This window comes from Sceloporus undulatus, chromosome 2 (genome assembly GCF_019175285.1).
Source record: "Sceloporus undulatus isolate JIND9_A2432 ecotype Alabama chromosome 2, SceUnd_v1.1, whole genome shotgun sequence".
NCBI lineage: Eukaryota > Metazoa > Chordata > Lepidosauria > Squamata > Phrynosomatidae > Sceloporus > Sceloporus undulatus.
Window position 1 is genome coordinate 294,780,307 of NC_056523.1, and position 22,821 is coordinate 294,803,127.

The 22,821-nt window shown below is 38.3% G+C and overlaps 1 protein-coding gene across 3 annotated transcripts in view; it reads right to left on the bottom strand.

Moving 5' to 3' along the window:
• SREK1 (splicing regulatory glutamic acid and lysine rich protein 1) overlaps nucleotides 1–22,821 on the bottom strand; it is a 45,183-nt gene that overhangs the window by 10,049 nt on the left and 12,313 nt on the right. Inside the window, exons 1-8 of one of the 3 annotated variants that reach the window (XM_042450945.1) lie at nucleotides 15,125–18,678; nucleotides 14,745–14,857; nucleotides 14,040–14,204; nucleotides 12,732–12,910; nucleotides 10,788–10,918; nucleotides 8,517–8,625; nucleotides 1,536–1,655; nucleotides 545–1,162 (exon numbers count right to left, since the gene is read on the bottom strand). In XM_042450945.1, coding sequence (XP_042306879.1) covers nucleotides 545–1,162; nucleotides 1,536–1,655; nucleotides 8,517–8,625; nucleotides 10,788–10,918; nucleotides 12,732–12,910; nucleotides 14,040–14,204; nucleotides 14,745–14,804 — 1,382 coding nt within the window. In that variant the 5' untranslated portion in view covers nucleotides 14,805–14,857; nucleotides 15,125–18,678. Of the gene's footprint in view, nucleotides 1–544; nucleotides 1,163–1,535; nucleotides 1,656–8,516; nucleotides 8,626–10,787; nucleotides 10,919–12,731; nucleotides 12,911–14,039; nucleotides 14,205–14,744; nucleotides 14,858–15,124; nucleotides 18,679–22,821 lie in introns of those variants that run through there. The other 2 variants (XM_042450944.1, XM_042450946.1) reach the window with 2 other exon arrangements.

Sequence of the window (22,821 nt, forward strand, 5' to 3'; positions counted from 1 at the left end):
TTGGTATCCACTGGGATTTGGTTCTAGGACACCCTGTGGATACCAAAATCTTTGGATGCTCAAGTTCCATTATATTCACTGGCACAGTAAAGTGGTATTACTTATATAAAATGGCAAAATCAAGGCTTCCTTTTTGGAACACACACACACACACACAGAGAGAGAGAGAGAGAGAGAGAGAGAGAGAGAGAGAGAGAGAATGTTCAAACCATGGATGGTGGAATCCAAGGATAGAGTCTGTGGTCACAGAGAGCTGACTATTAAAGAACATAAGAGACAAGATGGAGCCCTGTGGCATTGTTTAATTTAAATGCCTTGGAACCAAGTGCTGAAAGTAGTCTGGCAGAAAAGAGCAAAACCATGGTATAATCATGACCCAAACTATCCAAGACAAGCTATAAGAGAATGTGGATGACAATATCAAACACTGACAAGAAACCAATTTGAATATGATTTACTGTACATAGCTCTTAATAAGTGCAATGTGTCACTCAGCTTCTACTAAAAAAAACAGAAAATCTACAGAATTTATGACAAATCAAACCTGCTGGAACTACGTGATCTTCTTGAGGAACTGTAACTTCTGGGAGGTGTCTTGGATCTTTTCTCTTTCTTCCTTTTTTCTTCTCTTTCCTTTTCTTTATCTCGGTCCCTTTCCTTATCCTTGTCTTTTGCCCTCTCGACTTCCTTGTCCTTCTCTCTTTCTTTTTCATTGGTTTTCTCTCCATCTTTTTCTCTCTCGCGGTCTTTCTCCCTTTCTTCCTCTTTTATTTTTGTCTGTTCTTTGTCATCTTTCTCTCTGTCTCCCTCCTTTTTTGTCTCTCTCTCTCTAACCCTTTCCACTTCTCTGTCTAAATAGTCTGCCTTATCTTTTTCTTCCTTCTCCTCTTTGTCCTTTCCTTTTTCTTTTTCCTTCTCCCTGTCTTTTTCCTTTTCTCTGTCCTTTTCTCTATCCTTCTCTTTATCTTTCACTCTGTCTTTTTCTCTATCTTTGTTCTTTTCCTTCTCTCTCTCCCTCTCTCTGCCCCGTTCTTTGTCCCTATCCCTTTCTCTGCCCCTGTCTTTGTCTTTGTCCCAATCCTTTTCTTTTTCCTTATCTCTGTCTTTCTCTCTAATCTTCTCTTTTTCTCTGATCCTCTCTTTGCTCTCCTTCCTCTTCTCCCTGTGAAAAGTAAACATCTATTAATTTAACACATCCAGTACTCATTGCCATATAGCTGAGCACCAAATTCAAGTAACAAGAATACTGTAACTCTTAAGCATTTCTCTTCAAAGGGAGACGCAACAACTGAGGGCAGAGAAATAATAAAACAGTATCTACTGGAAGTATTACGTTTAATAAAGGAAGGCTAACATTAGGCTAACTGTCACACTGTGGTGAGATCCATTTGTTAGTATGAGGGGTAAAAAAGATATTTGGATTGCAAGACAACATAGCAACACTGTAGCCCTGTAGCCAGTATACAAATCATAGTGTGCAGCTTTTCACATCTGACAATGGCTTTGAAAAACAGTAACTTTAAACAAAAGCTCACCGAGAAGGAGAACGGCTTCTTGATCTCCGTCGTTCTTTAGATTTTGAGCGTTTTTTCACTGGACTTCTGGACCTGCGCCTATCCTTCTGACTAGATCGGGATCTGTCCCGAGACCTACTCCTGTAATGGTAAAAGATAAATGCTAAAGCTGTATTGATTCACCAGTCAGTTTATAAATCATTTCTTATAAAGTATAACCCACCCTTGGTTGTCCAAACTACACTATGAGCATCTTTAGTTTAGCCATAACACGTATTCATTTTAAAGCCAAAAAAGGAGTGGGGCCTTGACTATGTAAGAGACCGTCTATCTTGTTATGAACTTGTCCAGATGTTATGATCTTGAAGAGTGACTCCTTGACAACGCAATCACCTGCTGAGACGTGCTTGACACAAACACAGGAGTGAGTGTTTCTCCTGTTTCTCCAAGATGGTACACTGCACTCTATTCAGAATTGCAACTGGTTCTCACTTTGCTGTTTTTTGGAAGAATTAAACTGTTTTAAAATTTTAAACTGTCGTTTATTGATTCTTATAACAATTTTAACTATTTACCTTGCTTTTAGCCTCCTCAAATGCTACTTTTTAATATCCAAGGAGGTTACTAAACATCACAAAATAATAATAATAATAATTTGTTTTATTTATATACCGCTATTCCAAAGATCATAGCGGTGAACAGCAAGTAAGCTAATTAGCAAGTAAGCTAATTTGCCCCCAACAGTCTGGGTACTCATTTTAGCGACCTTGGAAGGATGCAAGACTGAGTCGAGCTTGGGCCCTTTTGCTGGTCTTGAACTCGCAACCTTGTGGTTTTGAGTGAATGGCTGCAGTACAGGCATTTAACCACTGCGCCACCAGGGCTCCTTAATTTATTTAAAAATAAATTAAACACCTTACCAATTTTGTAACTGCTAATTTCATAACTGGAGAAAGTAAGTAAATAAATAAAATAGTTCAAAAAAGGCAACCAAGTTGGAAACTTAAAACATGGGCTAAAAGAAAATAGTTCAATATGAGATCATGACATGCACAGCAATATCAAACCACCTCAACACATTATGATGTACGTGTGATGCAATACAAAATTCCCTACCCAATTGTATGCGGAAGTAAATTATTGTGTAGATTGCCACCATGCATACAAACATTTGCTTTATGTGTGCATTTGTGTGTACAGAAATGGCCATGAAGGGGACTGATTGTGGACCTGCCCACTCCATCCTGAGTATGAAGCTCTTCCAGATGGCTAAGCATGTGAATTGACCAACAGTGGCTGTTGCGAACCGTGGCTGGTACTCTGTTCAGTATTTATGATGTGATAAGCCAGCCCCATAGCATAACAAATAATGGAATTCATATTTACAGTTGTTGCTTCACTGCAAAGAAAGGGCTCCCCAAAACAGGCAGTCCCAAAAACATTGGCATTTGTGACATGCTGAGGAATAGGGTAGTGAGAGAAGACGCATCCAACCCTCTCTTGGCAACGAGGCTTTGTGGCAGAAAGCCAAAGTGTTTCTTCACTCACAGCCCTGCTCTACAGAGCCTCGGAAATTCCTGTGCTGGTGGGGCTGCCTGGCTTCTAAGGGGATTGCATCAAGAAATGTAGCTATGACAATGAAGCTCCACTACATCTCCCAATTCAGGAGAGTTTGGGCTATATTTCCCTTTTTTTTTAGAAATCTTACTGAGCTTTCCAATTTTTAAATGTATTTATTTAGTTGGTCTTTCTGTCAAAACTATGACTTAGGTGTATTTTCATTACTGAATAATAAAAAGCATCACAACAAAAGCTGGTATTCTTGATCAAATCAAACCATCATTTGCAGGAAGAATACCTGTGTTATGAGAACATACAAAATCTCCTTTGTGCCCCATTCAAAGTTATGCACAAGAAGAAACCATCTATGAACTGTACTTCTGCAAAACAACCCCACTATGTGTGTTCAGACTCCTTCCTGGTCAGAATTCAAAATGACCTTGACAGATTGGAGCTGGCCCAAAATTAACAAAATGAATTTCAACAGGGATAAATGTACAGTACAAAGGGCCTTTGGTATCTGCTGGGGTTTGGTTCTAGGATTTCCCATGGATAACATAATCAATGGATGCTCAAGTGCATTAAATATAATGGCATAGCAAAATGGTGTCCCTTATATAAAACAGAAAATCAAGGTTTGCTATTTAGAATTTATACTTTTTTGGGAATATTTTCAAGCCGTGGATGCTTGAATCCATGGATAAGGAGGGTTGACTGTACTACTTGAAGGGGGAAAAACCCATAATGTACAGGCTGGTAATACCTGTCTTAAAAGCAGTACTTATGAAAATGATGTAGGGGTCTTAGTAGACTAAAAGCTAAACATAATCAACAGTGTGATGCAATGGCCAAAAATGACACTGCAATTCTAGGGTGCATCAATAGGAGCATAGCCCAGATCAATAGAAGTAGTAGTGCCACTCTATTCTGCTTTGTAAGATTTCACTTGGAATACTGTGTTCAGTGCTGGTCACTACAGTTCAGGAATATGTCCAGAGGAGGGCAACCCAGATGATCAAATGCCTGGAAACCTTAGGGGTCTGGGTATGTTTAGTTTGGAGAAGAGAAGACTGAGATAGCAATCTTCTGATAGCAATCTTTAAATATTTGAAGAGACGCCAAGCAGAAAATAGATTAAGACTGTTTTCTGATGCTCCAGAAACTAGAACATAAACTAAGAGATTCAAATTACAAGAAAAGAGATTCCACCTAAACACTAGGAAGAACATCTTTACTGTAAGAAATGTTCAATAGTGGAATTGATTACCTCAAGAGTGGAAGATTATCTTTCTTTGGAGGTCTTTAAACAGAGGCTGGATAGCCACCTCTCTCATGAGTATTTTAGTTGTGTATTCTGGAATGGCAGTATGTTGTACTTTTGAGTCCTTTCCAGCAGGGTGCGGTGTACATTTGGAACAGGATCAATATTCTATTGTGTATCCACACAAGCCAATTTTTTTGTGTCTAGTTACACTGTCACAGACTACCCAAGAAGCATCCACACACATATTTCAAGCTCTTACTCACTGTGTCAGATACACTAACCAGCATGCTGATTGTTACTTTTTAATAACAGGATTTGTAAATGAACAACAACCAATTCCTGGCTTACAATCATGATTTGTTTAGGAATAACAACCAAATTCTCTGCAATTCTGCCTCATCACTATACGTGAATGCAGATACCACATGAACACGAGGAATACAATTCTGATATATTGTGAAGTTCAAAATATTTGGAAAAAGCTAGTCTTATTTCACACTTGAAACTGTTAAACCCGAATATTATCTGTAATGAAAATAATATGGGTTTTTTGCTTCAGGTTTGAATCCTGTGGCATATGCAGAAGAAGTGAGGGATATTTTGTGATGGGCTTTTGTAAAATGTACAAACTGTATTTGATGGAAAAACATTGTGACAACTTTTCCTTCTGCTCTGCGAATAGTGAAGAAATGGACAGTTTGCCTACTTATCACTGTAGTTCTTTATGGGGTCATCTATGAACTCACACAAATGAGTTATCTGCTGAGCAATGCATCATTTGGAACCCGTCTAGAGCTATTATGAAAGCGTTTGAATGGAAGCCCCATCCACTCCCACATACCTAAGCAACATGCTTCCTGCCTAAACCTTCAGTTTCATGGATGGTATTGTGTGAACTTGAAGAAATACAGTTACAGGTAAACAACCTGTGCTCCTTCTTCGTAGTCTCCATGACTCACACAAATAGGGGATTAGCAAGCTACCAGCCACAGGAGGAGGGAGTGTCATGTCATTCAGGAAAAGAGCTGCTGTCTGAAACTCAGTCTATCCAGGCCTCACATTAGGACTAGTGTCTAAGTTTGAGGGCAGATTGCTACCCTATTGATGCCCAGTAGAGATATTCCTCCAAGAAATTCCTCATCTCACCATAGTCAACGGTGAGGAGATTCAGCTTGGTCTGAGAAACTTCCCTCAAGAGATGTGAGGGACAAAGGCCAAGGTTGTGTGAGTAGGCACATGCTGAACAGTATGCAGTGCCCAGTGAGACCTTCCCATTTCAAACCTAAATCAAAAAGATGAGTCACTGAATGTTCGGGGGTAATACAAAGAGATCTACAATTGGCATGCCCCACTTTATGAACAACTTGCAGAAATTGCTGGAAAAGGTCATGGCAGAATCTGTAAGCCCTGCTGAGAGCACTGGCCAGATTGTTCTCCTTCCATAGAAGGTGAAATGTGGATAGCAGTCCTTAAATAGTGCACCAGACCTGAAAGAGAAGGGTGACAGAGAAGAGAATGGACATGCCATGGTACTAAGAGAAACCTGGAAGGTCCAGTAAATCTTACTGATTATCAGTATAAAGAGCATCCATGAGTACTATACTGCCGAATGCTGACCAGTTCCCTTTCATTGGGAGACCAACCTTGGGTTCTTCATTTTCTGAGTGATATGTTCCAACAGACTACTATGGTGGCTGGAGGAAGAAGGAATGGCATGGCAGCCTCCATGTCACATGGGACAACTCACTATTGTAGGGAGCAATCAAAGTTCTTGGAAGCAAGATCCTCCAACAAGGGCAGCTGATAAGATGGTCCAATGAGAGAGGGACCAGGCCTGTAAGAGTCACATTCCATATGGAATAAGAAGTTTATGTAGTCCAATGAAAAAACAGCAAGGACATCAGGTTCCAGCTAAAATCCCATAAGTTGGATTGGTTAGGGCAGCTCAAGAAAGGACTTCTCATGGTTCATGAAAAGATTCACCAAGTGCAGGAGACAAGAAATGAAGTGTACAGCATCCAGTACAGTGGACCCTTGTTATACACTGGGGTTTGGTTCCAACATCCCCTGTGTATAACAAAATCCATGGATGCTCAAGTTCCATTAAAAGTAATGACATAGCAAAAGTCTCCGACTGATGCAGTGACTGAAGATGGCGTCTCTCCTCTCGTGGCCTGTCTGGAGTCAGTAATGGGCTGGATGAGGGAAAATCAACTCAAATTGAATCCAGAGAAGACGGAGGTACTTGTGATAGGTCCCCCTGGTCCAGGAATGGCGGTAGTTCCACCTGTCCTGAACGGGGTCACGCTCCCTGTGAAGGACTCATTGCGCAGTCTGGGGGTGCTTCTTGATTCGTCGCTTCACCTGACGGCTCAGGTGAATGCGACGGTCAAGAACACCTGCTATCAGCTTTGGCTCATTCGCCAGCTGCGCCCATACCTGGCCCAGAGGGACATTGAAACGGTAGTACACGCTCTGGTAACCTCGAGATTGGATTTCTGCAACGCACTCTACATGGGGCAACCCTTATACCAAACCCGGAAGCTACAAATGGTACAGAATATGGCAGCCAGGCTGGTCACTGGAACCTCCAGGGCCAGCCATATTACACCGGTGCTTAAAGATCTGCATTGGTTGCCTATTCGCTTCCGGGCACAATATAAGGTGTTGGTGATGACCTATAAAGCCCTAAGTGGCTTGGGCCCAGGATACCTAAAGGACCGCCTCTCCCCGTACATTCTGTCCCGCACCCTCAGAACATCTGGGCAGCAACTCCTTAGGGTGCCAGGGGCTAGGCTGTCCTCCACTACGAGGAGGACATTTTCCATCGCTGCCCCGGCCCTTTGGAACACGCTGCCCATAGAGCTCCGCTCGACCACCTCCCTGGCCCAATTCAGAAAGGATCTGAAAACCTTTCTGTTCCATCTTGCATTCCCCGACTAAAGTCCAGTGGGCCTCCCTTCCTCTTCTGTGGCAAAGAGGATTGGCTAAAGGGGGTTTTATCCTGTTTTTGTTTTAATATTGTGGTATTATTGTGATGTTGTATTTTATTGTGCTGTTAACCGCCCTGATCTTCGGAAGGGTGGTATAAAAATAAATTTTTTATTATTTATTATTATTAAAATGGTGTGCCTTATAAAATATGGAAAATCAAGGTTCGATATTTGAAATTTATACTTTTTAAAAAATATTTTCAAACTGTGGATGCTTGAATCCGTGTATAAAAAATCTGTGTATAAGAAGGGCCGACTGTATTTCCAGGCTTTGCCCTATCCAAGTATTTCCAGGCAGTGTTTAATCCACAAGATCAGAAGAAATCAGGCATGTTCAGGATGGTTTGACTGGAGTGACAAAATCAGAGACCCAGACAGATGCAAGATGCTGCAATGAGGAGTAAGCAATGAATGTAACAGATTAGAATGTCTCCTCTTTTCTGGATTTGGACAACTACTACTGCCCTGCAACTCTATGAATATATGTGGGGCTGTGCACAAACTAAAGGAAAGACACGAAAATCTGTAGGCCCTTCTGTCCCCAATAAAGCAAAGAAAAATCCGATTCTCTTCCATACTTAGGAAATTTTGGAGGTGAGTGAGACCATTAAAAAAACCGGGTCTTTGATGATGGAGCAGTGGGAGAAGAGTCGCCCACTTGAGATGAGAGTTAGGGGTTGGTTCTATGACTCACCTGAGCAGGAAGGTTCTCACTTCCTCAGTTACAGTGGGAAAGGGAAGGAGCTGCAAGAATTCCACTGGAGGTATCTGAGCAGCAGTCTATAACACACCCTTCATCATATAGAAATCGTATAGAAAGGGAAACAGCCTCACTCCATTCCTACCAGATTTTTGTAAGGGGCAGCAGGAGCAAAGTATGGTAGAAATCTTTTGCAAAACCACAATTCGAGAGAATGAAACCATAGAAGGACAGAAGACTTGCCAAATGGGGTCACTTGCTGTAGATTTCTTTCATTTTTTGATACTCCCCCAAACTGTTGTTCCATAGGGCTGACATCTAAGCTTGGTAAGAAATGAGAAATCCAAATGCAAATATAAAAGAAGTTCATTTCCTTCATCTGTCCCAAGTCTCAACATACTTTAGCCAGTATGATTTACAAATGTTATTTACAACACAGAAGACAACTATTATTTTCAGAGAAGTTTTCAGTTTCAAAATTTTACCTGCGTTTTGAGTGCGACCTTTTCCTTCGAGATTTTGAACTAGATCTGGATACTGAACGTGAATGCGAACGCGATCGACCACCTTTCCTTTCACTGCTCTTTCCAGACTCTGAGAGAAAAAACGACTTTGCAGTGTAAGCTCAGAATATTTAAAGATCCCCGCTAACAATCTGGCACAAGTGGAATATACCACATATATTGCAAGGGGCCTACTCTCTGCACATCTTCCTTCTTTGCAAAAATCCTTCAGAAACATCCAAGAAAGTCATTGCATATATTCGTTGAGTGCAGCCATCCTGCAGCAGTACACATAAACCAGATAATTATAAACAGCTAGCTAAATAAGGAATGGGATTTAGGTTGCTGCCACAATGCACAAAAACATGTTTTGTAAAACTGACTTCAGAGAGAAAATATACAGGTTCCAAGACAGCAATTTCAAAAGGTTTGCAGAAATGTACCTGCTCAGCACTGCATTTTATTGTCAAAGTCCACATATAATAAAATAGTTATGCTTACAATGCCAGAAAGTTAGGCAGTGGAATGCCCTATAATGGAAACAATCCCAGAACAAGAAAAATAATCCACCTACATAAAATGCATACATAAAATTACATACTCAGTAATGCATTTATATTCAGTTAATAAGTCAAGCAATACACCAGGGTTGGACAAAGTGCAGTCTGCAGATTCCATGTAGTTGCCAGGGTCATTTTTGTGCCCCTCAGTGCTCCCCAGGGCTTAAAATGTTCCAGAATAACTTCTGGGAGTGCGGAGGGCACTTTTATAATGTTTGGAGGCCCCCAGACCACCGAGGGTTAAAAAAATGCACAAAATAGTTTTTTAAAAAACAATTTGCCCCACAATGCAGTCTAGGGAGTGGGGGGATTTCCTTCACATTTTGACACCTTCCCCTTAGCCAACTGAAGCCCAGAAACTCCCCAAAACATGGTGAGAATACCCTATGTCACCTAAAAGATGACACAGGGCACCTGGGGCTAATTTTTATTTTTGATAGGAGCAGGTTCAGTGTGTGTGTTATAGAGTGCAGCCCTCCAAGGTCTCCTTGAAAGCTAATGAGGCCCCTTAGCCTTTCACAGTTGCCCCTCCCTGCAAATGAAGGACTAATTTTTCTTCATTTTTTCTAAAGTTTGTCAAAGGATATCTGTGAGGTCACTGATTTTGAGAAGAACTATTTTTCAATCTCAGATTGATTAAAGGACCTCTAGCCACCTAGCTGAAAAAAATGAACTAGATTTGCAGTAATGAAGGACAAAACATTTTCATTTGGAAGTTTCTTTTTTAAAAAATTATACACCTCTTAAATGAAGTGAGACAAGAGATCTAAGATTCATAAGTGCCAATTATAAGGTAGGTAAGACAAAAGCACACAATCACATAACAAATGATTCTGTATGTGAAGCCTCTTTGAAACTAGATGTCACAGAATATTTAGGAAAACTTTAACAGCTTCTGTGAAGGGGAGGAATGGCAACAGAGGTCTTATTCAATGTTATAGTCCCTGTTTTTAAAAAACATGTTTCACAATCCCAGTTTTAAGTACACATATGGGATTATAATCCACAGTTTGTTGAAACATGCTGGACACCAGAAGCAACTCCATCCTGCCACTTCACAGAAGCTGCTAGAATTTTCACTAACGTTTCACAATTTAATCACAACCCAGTTTCATAAAATATGGTTTTCTAATGAGAGAACAGGTTTAACAAAATGAGAAGTTTTCTCTGAACCCCGCCAATGAAAAGAACAGGGCAGCACCTGATCATGTACCATGGTTTCCTGGGACCAGAAATATTTGACCTCAAGAACCAGAGTGTCCAGAGACAAAGAAAGGAGGAAAAGTCAACTGTTTTGTCAGCTGAAAGAAAAGGAGCAGTGGAGGGAAAGAACTGATGGAAGGAAAGATGGTGGAAGGCACTGGACTAGGGAGAGAAAAGGCATAAACTTGTTTAATGGTTATTAACTTGGTTTAATGGCTATTTACACTTTGACAAGAAAACGCAGTGCTATGAGGGACCTGATCAGCATAATCTTGACTGTAAAATATTAAAAACACTCAGTGACTAAACCAGTTAGATCACATCAAACCTAATGGGTTACAATTGAATTTTGTTTATTGGCTGTGGTTCAGGATTGTCTTTTCTTTTTTAAAAAGCTCTTCTATTTCTTTTTTTAAATGCTCTCCCAAATACACTCTGAGATTCATACCAGATGAAATAATCCTTTCCTGCAATGCAAGTAGTATCATACCTGGCTCAATAGCAGCAGATATAAAAGACTGGGCTTCCCGTACTCTTTTCATCACTTCTTCTAACTCCTTAGCAGCAGCTTGTGGTGTCATTTCAGGAGGCTTCACTATTGCATTATTGGAGTGATTTATTCTAAATTAAACAAGTAGATTTGATTCAGTTTGCACATCTCTGCATATACATACACATACACACAAGATTAAATCCTACTGTTAGTCCCAACAAGAGAAAATACATTACATCAATGGGAACTTGCTAAGTGAACAATTACAATAGTTCCATCAACAGAAAGGATCTATTCTACATGGAACCAACTTTATGCCTAATGACGCATACTTCATATTAAAGTACTAACCTGAATCTTATTATTAATGCATACTAAAGTAGATCTGTTGAATCAATGTGATTTAGCTACACAATGACTCACCATTTAACAATTGTTTTTATTGATTTACTCTACCTGGGACTAACCAAATAGGATTTAGGCCGCTATACCTGTTAATGTACAATGTAATCAAGAAAAGAAATGGGGACTAACAAGAGTTCTGAAAAACCAAGAGCAGAATGTGGCACAGACTATGAACTACTAATTTTAAATATTAGAGTAGATTTGAAGAACAAAATAAAATCCATCACAAAGTCACAATACAGTGGTACCTCGGGATACGAAATACCCAGGTTACGAAATTTTCGGGATACGAAAAAATCCCATAGGAAATCATTGTTCCGGGTTACGAATGTTTTTTCGGGATACGAAGAAAATTTTTGGTGCTTTTTTCGGCTTTTTCGCACGAAACGCGGCTTTTCCCCATTAGTGCCTATGGCAATTCGGCTTACGAAGGCTTTTCGGGTTACGAAAGCGGCCGCGGAACGAATTAATTTCGTAACCCGAGGCACCACTGTACTATCTGAAATTTAAAGACCATGTAAAGAGCAGATTTGCACTATTGTTTTCATTTTACTTCTTTTGTCTTATAAACATCTTTTATAGTACAATGTGTGCTTTTACACTGTAAATGTGTACACAGTTTTCTTCATAGCTTAAGCAGATGGAATACAACTCAATTTATAAACAACTGTTGTTGTTGTTCTGTCCCATCTCTTTCCCAGATTGTGATGCAAAGTGGCTTAAGAATACTCTTAAATATACTAAGGAATGGCTCACTGGTGCCATTTTTGCATCTGGAAGATACCTTCATTCAATACTGGAAGTATCATCTACCGCCCTCCCTCCACATTTGTGAGTTAAGCATTCATGGATTTGATTATTTGCAGAATACTTTATTAGTCCCTGCCACCAAAAAATAAAATAAAATAAAATAAAATAAAAAAAGTTCTCTCTAGGCATCTGCAAGTCCTCCAGTGTGATTCTATGGTCACCTTCCACTGGAGATTAACCATAAAGTTATGCTGAAAGACCTGCAGATGCCTAGAAAAGTGTTCTCTAAGGTTAAAAAAAAAAGCAGGCCTATATTTGTGTTTTTTCCATTTTACCCAGGGTGGTGGCTGCACTCCTACTCCCCGTGAAAGTTGAGGGCCGAAGGGAGACAAGAGGTGGCTGTATTTGGTCACACAACTGCCAAAATTAAAGAACAACTTCTAGAACAACCCTCTGAACAAATTTTACCAAGAAAACCCTATGATAGGTTCGCCTTCTGGGAAAAAAGTTAGGACAGATATAAATATAAGTCAGCAATGACTTGAAAACACACAACAAGAAGTGCAGATGGCTTTGCATCAGGGTCACATTTGGGAGGGAAATACATACAAACAGCACTATGGAAACACCATTATTTTTTGAAAGCAGAAAATGATATCTCTATGTTAAACAGTAGTTTCATAAGACTGAAACAAATTGCACATGTGGCAAAATTCCAAAGGACAGGGCTACAATTACACTGATTTATTTTTAATTTATTTTGCTAGTATTTGCATAAGTTCTTACTTTAGTGGCCTGTCTCCAAACACAACTCCATTAAAGGCAAGAGCTCTAGGTACTGAATTTTGGTCAGCAAATTCCACAAAAGCGAAACGTGTTGGTTGAGTTTCATCACCCGCCATTCGCACAAACTTGACTTCCCCAACTTGCTTAAAAAACTCAAGCAACTGATCAGCTGTAGTCGTCTTAAAAGAGAAAGGAAGAGAGAAAAGGGGGAGGATTAGTTAAGAAAACATATTAACTTTGAACATTCTACACTGGCTGCATCCACACTGCAGAAATAATCCAGTTTGACACCACTTTAACTGCCCTGGCTCAATGCAATGGAATTCTGGCAATTGTAGTGTGTTGTGGCACCATACTGTGGAGCACTGAGCCACTGCAGTTAAGGTGGTGTCAGACCAAACTATTTCTGAAGTGTCTCTAACCCTCCCTAATGCATGTGCACTGTAGCGTGACCCTTCTGTCACAAAAATGGATGGGAAAACAAACTATGGCTCCACATCCTCTTTAATAATCACAAACACTAAGAACAAAAGACAGGTTACCTGTAATTCAGCAATTTTACAATGATGAGGTACACTGCTTTGGGCACCAGGAGTGGCAGTTCCAGGGAAGGATAAGATTTTGAGGGAGGTAATGCCTTTTTCCTTTAGCACAGTGATCCAGAAAGAATCTGTGGTGCTGGCTGTAATAAGCCCAATAAAATTTGGGAAGAAAGAAATGCAGAGAGAAGCAGCTGCTGTTCTGTTCTTATGCTTCTCCTTGTTTTTAGCTTTAGGAAGGTATTTTGATGTACCTCACTTTACTCTCCTTCTAATGTCTGTATGGAGGAGGATTGCAACTGAAGAGGGAAAGAATGATCCTCTTTCCCACATGCTGCTGTTCTTACTAATCTTAACACAGAGATATGCAATCTTGTTAAAAACTGAAATGCACATGGAAATAGTTCAGCATTTGTAAACATTTTATGCAAAGAAAGGAAGTGGTATTGCTATGAATAGGAAAACATTTTCCTAAATGTGCTAGGAATTAAGGTTACAAAAAATTGCATCCTTTATGTCGAAAACATTGCCTAGCCCTGCTGTAAGGAACTGTTATTTTTGCACTGGTGCTGTATATAGCAAAATAATTTACAAGGTGGGAATAAAACTCATTTTTTCGATTCCTGTAGTTTATAACCTTTGCACACATCAATCAGGAAAGCCAAGTGAAGTAGATGTTCTTTCACTTTGTTAAGATTAGAGCTATCAAACTACAGAATATGAAACCACACTTTCCATTTGTGCAGTCCAATGTTGCAAAAACATTTACCTGGGAATTCAAATTTCCAACATACACAGTCCTTCTAATTTCATCAATCTTAGAAGGATCCACATTGCCCATAATGGGTGGCTGGGGTATATCTCCAATAGCTGTAATATTATGATCCAACGCTGCTGCTGGTATAGCTCCCAGTGAACTAAGAGGAATTCCAATCTGAAAACAAAGGGTTATTTTTATGGCAACAGGCAGGATTATTTTCTTCCAACCCTGAGCTCAAAAGAAGTCAAGTCACCTATATTTACTACATCATCAGAAACCATGAGGCCAGTAAGGCACTACTCTTCAGAGGAAAAAGGCAGTTCAATGACAGTGCAATTGGTTACACTCACATTAACATGCAGAATAGCTCAAAATTAAGCATTACTATTTAACCAGGTTAGTTTCTTCAACTCAGCAAAGTTTAGCACCTATCAACTCCTAGAATCATTGGAAGATCTGAGTCAACCTGTCTGAACTTCTCTTTTCTCCTGCCCAACTATCTCAGTCCACTTTTGTTTGTATTGATGTATGTAGAGAACTCTAAATCTTCCTTAGTATTTTAGGTTTATCTAATCAATTTATTTACACATCATATTAAGATGTGTCAAACGTCATCACTGTAATGGAAAACGTATCAAAAATATGTGGGGGGGATCACACTCCCCGATAAGTTGTAACAACTTCTGTTTAATGATCAAATTCAGTTGTACTTACAGAACTCACGGGAGGTGTTGGTATAGGAAGCAGTCCTCCACCAGGAATCAGGCTTGTCATTGTAGGAGCAGGAGCCAAGAGAGAAAGGGCTTTGGCTTCGTCTGGAATTTTACCTGAAGAGCAAATATTTTTGTTAGCAAGAGTAAGGCCATCTCCCAAGTGTCATTTTTCCATTTACTATTACCCTTCAACTTAAAAATAGTAAAGAAAAAAATCAATCTATGAGAGCCTTACAAAAAATAAAATTATTCAAGTTTTTCCTTTTCCCCTGCTCCACTAGGAACAACAAGTGAGCAAAACTAGCAAGCTCATTACCAGATTTTTACTTTTAAAAACTGAACAATGTAGACAATTATTTAACACTTTGAGCTATGGGTCACCTGTACTGGAAACTTAATGTTCATGAACCAAACGATATCAAGCATGGACGCTTTCGCAGGACGTTGTTTTCACGGTGATCGAAAGTTGTGTTACACATGACAACCGTTCGTGTTGGCTGCATCACTAATAGCACACAGAACATCAGATACAGAAAAGAAGAACATTTTTTAAAGTTTAATCCCCAGAAATGGCAAATAACCAAATCAGTCAAAAGGAAAAAAAAAGGAAGAAATAGGAGTGTGCTAACCAAACTCTGTCCTTTTCTTCTGTTCAACGGGACAGTAAAAAGTGTTGCCAAATGACTGCCAGTTGTCAGCCTGATGCAACAACACAAGAAACTCAGATCCAAAGTGATCTATAGCTTAGATACCTCAGTTGACTAAATCCACTCCTGAACTTCAGGAGTAAGTGAGTGAATGATCTCAAGTTTTTGCCAGGAGACTTTTTAAGTCACAATAGCACTATGCAGACAAAACTACTGCTATGTCTGAACGTCCAAACCATAGTTAAATAATACCTTTCCACCAAGCAGACGTAGTTAAGGCAGTTCCCAACCTGTCGACTCTTTATTAGCAAGGGGCAAGCACATTTTGCCAGTCTCCCTCAAAACATCTTCTGGGTTCAATACTTAATTCAGTACAACATACCACATGTTCACTGCATCTTTGGGATATTAGCCCAAAAATGTTTAGCAATATCCATGGACAACTAAGCACACTGAACTTTATTAAAAGCATGCCTTCCCCAAAGGCACATACAATAATTAGTGTAACTTTTGCTTAAAACTCAGCAGCTAGCCTAAGAAACCCCAAGAGTAAAATATAACAGATACACAGATCTGAAATTATCAGCTGAAAAATGCACCAGAAATAACAAACTGCATAATGTACAGTATTCTGTCTAGTAGTCATCTATGCTGAAGTAATACTGGTCAAAGTAACTGCAAATATTCTAGGCAATTTGGTCCTCACAAAGAATCTCATTACCTTGTTACATTGCTGAAGAAAGCAAGATACTTAATTTTAAAATGCTTGTTTCCACCTTCCACAGGAAAACACATACTTTCAGAACAATGCATTAACTTCTATATGGGTGTACATTAAAAATGACAGAATGTTTCTGTCACTAGAAGTTAGCCTAAAGAACTGCACTATTTCTCCCACAAAATCCGAAGGCTGACCTGAGCTTCCCAATCATACAGTGGCAAAATAAACCTAAAAACCAAATTATGTTAAAACCAATCTATGGCCTAGTATATACAAACTAGCTAACCTTTCATGATTTTTGTACAATTCAAACACCTAAATGCTCTTATTTCTAATGTAAAGCTCAAAATCAAATGAATATATGGACTACTAAAAAATCTGTGGCAATCTTGCCAGATTTGAATGGTGAGTAATTTTGATTATTTCAAGTGCCATGCCATACATGCTTACTCAGAAGGAAGCCCTGAGCAAAATGTGACTTATGTGAAATGTATATAAGACTGCAGCCTTCCACAGCTGAAGTATAATGAACTATATATCCAACTGGTCTCTGTGCTAACAGGGGAGCTTTTGATTCAGCAGAGGCTTCTGCCAGCAAAACAAAGAGGAACAAATTTCTGAGCAATTCCCTCTCCTACCCACAGATTCCTGCAGCCATCAAACTGTGCTCCAGCTGACTGGGGAACATTTTGGAAGTAGGAACAGCAAGGAAATTCATGAAAAGAAGTCTCTTTCCCTGTTCTGCTGATGGAAGCTTCCAATGCATCAAGACCTCAGTCACTGGAGGGGTACCAAATGAATACAAGCCTACAAGGATTATCATTCTAGACCACAGTAACTAAAGAAATTAAACAGAAACATGAAAGAGAACGTATTTGTTTCCCGATAAAAAATCTTTGCCATGTTTCACTTTTAAAATAAAAAAAGTTTTAATTTCTGAAAACCCACTTTCAAAACCACATAGATTAAAAAATAATCAGACAAACAGAACTTCAGTGACAGGGTAGTCAAAATGTTTACACAATATAAGCTACCCTCAAAAGCAAACAAAACAAAAAGCTCTCAACTATTTTGATCTACTTATTTTGGACCCGACTATAGATATCTAGACTTTTCTCAGATTAAGAAAGAAAATTGGGATACACATTCACAATAAAATAAAAATCTATTTCAGTAGTAACAATATCCCCAAGACAGTCACAGAGGTGAAATTCTTTCCTGTTAAGAACACCAAGCACTGACAACAGCTAAAATGACATCCTTATAAGCATGATATGAAATCTGTACGTGTACATGCGCACGCATACACACACAGAAAGACCATTCATTCAGAGCAAGACCATGTCATTTTAAACTGATTAATAATTACTCATCAATTTATATAAATTGTTTGTCAATTTAAAATTCTTGCTGGAGTCTTACCCCTCACTTGAGATCATCTTTATACCTCTCAAAATTTATGTGGATTTAGTATATAACTTTTAGGCCATCAGAAAAATCAGTATCTTCATGAAGGTTTCTTTCTAGTAATACTATCTGCTTACATTAATTTACCATTAGTTTCACAGTACATAGAAATTCTTTATTTAAAAGAGAGAAAGAGAGAGAGAGAGATGTGATGAAAAAAGGATGACAATATAATTTGTGATCTGTCATCTCTGCTGCAGAGAAAAGTAACAAAAGACAGTCGGAATTTTTCTTGGCAAGTTTTCGCAGAAAATATTCAAACTTGACGAAAACACTTCTATGATGTGCCTCTGCTGTTATAAGAGAATCATATGTCAAGATGGAAGGGAAAAAATTGTGGTGCTTGTCGTCTTCCCATAGAATGCTACAGTAAAGAGAAGACAGTATACAAAACAAACACTGGTCAATACTTCATAGTTCATTTCACAATTATTTTGAGTGTTCTCCAGTTTTTAAAGATTTGTTCCAGAAATTAATCTTAATAATAAATATTACAAAACATCTACTAATGTTGAAACAACATTGGCCCCTTTTACATATTATCCCAACCAAATGAGAGTTATCTTTTCCATGGGGCAATCCAGTGCAGAGGCACACATAATGGAAAAGTGACTCCCATGCAATTCAAGGATGAAAGGAGCTATTGTCTCTTTAGGTACTGGCAACTGACATGCTAAGCTATATAATACTGCTCCATATGAAGAGTTAAAGAAGGTCCAGTAAAGCTCTGAGTGATTTTCAGAGAGCATTTCAAGAGGAATAAGCTCTCCAGAATGTATTTCAGAAAATAAAATAAATATATAGAACAACTGCAATACTTTGAGCTAACAGAAACAACTGGGTTCTGCTATTGGTCTAACAACCAAATTCTAGCCAGGTTTCGTGAGGTCAATTGATTTTATTAGATTTTTACTTCCAGTTATGCACACTTAGAATTGCATATAGCATTTAATTTCAAAGTGCTACATCCAACTGTTAATCACAGGGTGGATAAAAATCAATGGGGTTTTTTTAATCAGAAAAATAAAAAAGTTATTTAAATAGGATTTTTTGATTGAAATTGAGATTAGTTTTTAATTAAGTAGCATGTATTTTCATGCAATGTTTAAAATGTTTGGTACATACATTCCATTAATCCATTCACAATAACATGTTCTTCCAGTCCACTTTTGTTTGTATTGATGTTTCTGCAAGATTACTGGGCAGGTTTTCTATCCAGAAGATATTACAACAGATGCCTGCTTTTATAGTTCTCAGAACGATGGATTGTGTCTGCAGAGATCAAAATTCCATTGCTCTTTTGCAAATCTATGTACACAGAATCAACTCCATATCTCTTAAGTGTTAAGTTTCGAAACATTCAATGAACAGATTGTTGGGAGACTGGGAGTGCAATAGATTTGCAGGAGAAGCTAAGTGTGAGGCGGAAGAGACAAGCAGTAAAAATGAAAGCAAATACAAAACTATATAAACTATAATGTTAATGTTTGAGTTAAATTAAACTATGTAAATTGTTATTATTAAAATAATGATTTTTCTCCTTCCAATATAAAGCAGACAATTTGTTCAAATATGAATGATAACCTATTAAAATGAAGATAGTTCAGTTCACAATTTCATAATTATCTAACTATGATGTGTTTCTAATAGTATAACCAAAACAGTATTCTTAAATAACTGAAAAATTAATCTGAAAAGTTGTTATTCTAAAAATGAAACCATCATCTGGTTGTAAATATTAAGATTATACCAGCAAAAATGAGTCTGCGGTAACTCTGAGTTGTGTAAAATATGTTATGCTTATAGCGAGGAGGAGTGACCTTTTTTGGGGGGGAGAGGTATATCGATTAAATCAAATCTTTCTGAGTAGTGATTTAAATAAAATCCACCCTGTTATTAAGTCAACACCTCTGCAAGTTTTATTAATTCAGCTGATGTGACAATCTCCTACTGATGCTATTAGGGACTAACAACTGGATTTAGCTCAAAGTATAAAAAAGCCTAACATGGTATTTGGCTCCTACTAAAGAGGTTTTTGGCTAAGAGAATTCCATTTATGAAACAGTTTCACAGGATCAAGTTTAAAATGAATCATGAACTTTTATAACAGAACACCATTTTTACAGAACTGAAGAACCAGTTCACAGGTAGAAATAAAAGAATTAAAAGCAAAATAGGGACAATTTTTGTAAAAAAAAAAAAAAAAAAAGGAAGAAGAGAAAAGAAAAGAAAGCAAAATAAAATAAAATAACAAAAACAGAGACAGGGCGTCCATCTTCTGCAGGCCAGACTCCGCTCTCATTTCCCCCATGAAGTTGTCACTTGGCGGCAGGTTTAGTGGCATGGCAAACAATGCCTAATTCAGGCAAGTGTAACAGGTCTGCCTTGGCCAGTCTAGTCATCTAATAATGCACAAATATCACACAGAGAAAACATACAAAACCAAATTAATAGTCAAAATCCATCTACCAGAACATGTGGACATAAAGTTTAGAATGATGATTAAAGGTGGCATCTCTGATACATTTTTCTTTCCTGTTCCTTTCTCAAACCAGAACAAAACTGAAGAAATATCAAGATACACATATGATTTGACAATGTAATGATGCTTCAGTGTATCCAAAGTCATAAAACTGGTTAGTAATGTGAACAGTTTGTAGTGTACATGTAAGTTTTATACAATGAACACCAATTTTACTGCTCAGAGAAGCCCATTCTGTGCAATGCATAGTACCATTCTTGACAGACAAGGTAGGCTTGTAAAAGCCTTCTTTCCCTTCTCTCTCCATCTGTCTCTGTGCTTATTTTTGTACAACAAGTATTAAAGCAACAGAAGTATTAAATCCAGTCACCAGCTAGTAGTGGCAAGAGGAGATAAAGACCATATTATTTGCCTTTGGAGCATGCATCACTTTCATATTTTCTAATAGCTGAGTAGAAATGGGCTGTAAGTACCTTGGAATCTTCCCATCTGCAGGGGTTCGATTTGCCCCCTCCCCAGTGGATGGCAAAAAAATCATGCTTGTGCCCCATATTATTTAATGGTAATGAAGTGCATGCACCATTGTTGAATAATATGGGATGTGGCGATCTGCAGGTGGTCAAATCTGCAGATCGCCAGCTCACCAATACAAAGACTCTGCTGTTCTATTAAAAACATTACACAAGGGATCACACCTTTTTTTGTATTTGCATTTTTCATTTACACATATTATGTGTATAATATACATGGTTTAATGTACACACATCTTCAGAATTGTGAGTTATAATGAAACAGAGTATTCACGAGCAACAGCACGTATCAAACTAATTTCAATTTATCCTCAATTCTAGACAGTATAATATTTCATTGGCCCAGACTACAGTAACAACACTCCAATATTTCTGTTTCCTGTCATGCATATTTAGTCTCCATGATAACATACGGGGGACAGGGAGAAATTGTACATTAAACCTTCTGCGATGATTATTTGAGAAGTAGAACATGTACAGGCTGAACAGCCCTTATCTGAAGTGCTTGGGGCCAGAAATGTTTTAGATTTTGGACTATTTGCATATACATAATGAGGCATCTTGGAGATGGGGCCCAAGTCTAAACACAACATTCATTTATGTTTCATATACAGTTTATACACATAGTCTGAGGTAATTTTATACAACATATTTAATAATTTTGCGCATCAAACAAAGTTTGTGTACACAGAACCACTGTACTTTTGGTGTAATGTCAGCATGCTGAGTTTCAGATTCTGGAGCATTTTGGGTTTTCAGATAAGGGATAGTCAACCTGTATCTCTTTAGTGCATATAAGCTTCTCTTCTGTCAACGTATCCTACCACTGTGCCACTTTAAATAAAGAGAAGATGGTAGATGAACACCTTGACCCCCTGCAACAGCCCAGTGACCAGCCTGGGAGCAAAATGGGAGGGAGGGGGGAACCAAACCATTTTTTGTCATCCCCTTTGGTTTCCCTTGCTAACAACCATTCATTTGGAAGGAGGCGTGCTTGTCCTTTCATATTAGAAACAGCACAGAAAGATAAATAGACAAGTATATGAAAAAATAATTTTTTTCACATGCTCCTGGAGATATGAAGAAGATATGGAGGACTCAGTAAGGGGGTACCAGCTGATACCATGCTATGCTAGAAAAAAACAAGTAGCAGTACTGCAGTCTTCTTGATGGGCAAAATAAATCTTTCTCATGTCCACTCTAACTCTATAAATGAAATGCACAGCGATTTTCACATGAGGAAGGTAGACTTCAAATACTTTCTTGGCTCCAGAACTCTGGTCCTGGCTTCATCAATGCATTCCTGTAATCCTAACCCACTGTTGTAGAACCAGGGAATATCAAGAGCATGATAAAACAAAGTTTCTGTTATCTTTCCTATAACTGAACAAGCCATACTGAAAGCACAGCAGACAAATCCAAAATCACCAAGGAAAGTTATAGAAAATTAAAATCAAGAGAATGAACTAATAGGTTAATAGAACTTTCAAGCAGCATTCTGACACATAGCAATTTAGTTATACGTTTTCTTTTAAAGTATTTGTGACAGGCACATTCATAAAACTTCTTATCTCCTGAAATGCATGCATACCTGCTTTGAAAAAGAAGTCAGTTGCCAAGAACATACATTTAAGAACATAAATATGGCAACCTGCACCTAAGTTCCACTACTTGTGTTCCAGGTACTATATTAAGCTATGTGTACATTATTTTAATGTGCTCCATTTAGTCCCAGCCCTAACGCAAAGATTTCACCAAAGTAGCTATATTTTAGCATGTTAAATTGTTAGGGTTTAGATATAAACAGCCAAAGGTGAAGAGGCAAGAAATCCAGCTGCTGAATAGAATCATCCAGCATAACTCTTCAGTTTCTCACATTTTTAAAATGAATAATATATCTCCATAGTGAGAAGCAATGAAAATACAGCTTAAGCTTTTAAAATGAAAAAAGGAGTCTACAAGAAGACAAACTCTGCAGAATATAGACAAACATGCCAATGAAGCTCCACAAATTCAAACACATGTGCCATTCAGAGGCTAAAAGAAATCCAATATTCTCTGAGAGAACAATATGAAAGAGATAATATGGCCAAGAAACATAGCTTCCTGCGTGTTTGACATATTGTTTACAAACTAATATTAAATTTGTCACATTGAAACATTTGTTAAAACTTTAACTAGGATGTGCCTATGTAAAATAGTTCTGAATGTAAGAAAATAAATTGCAAGTA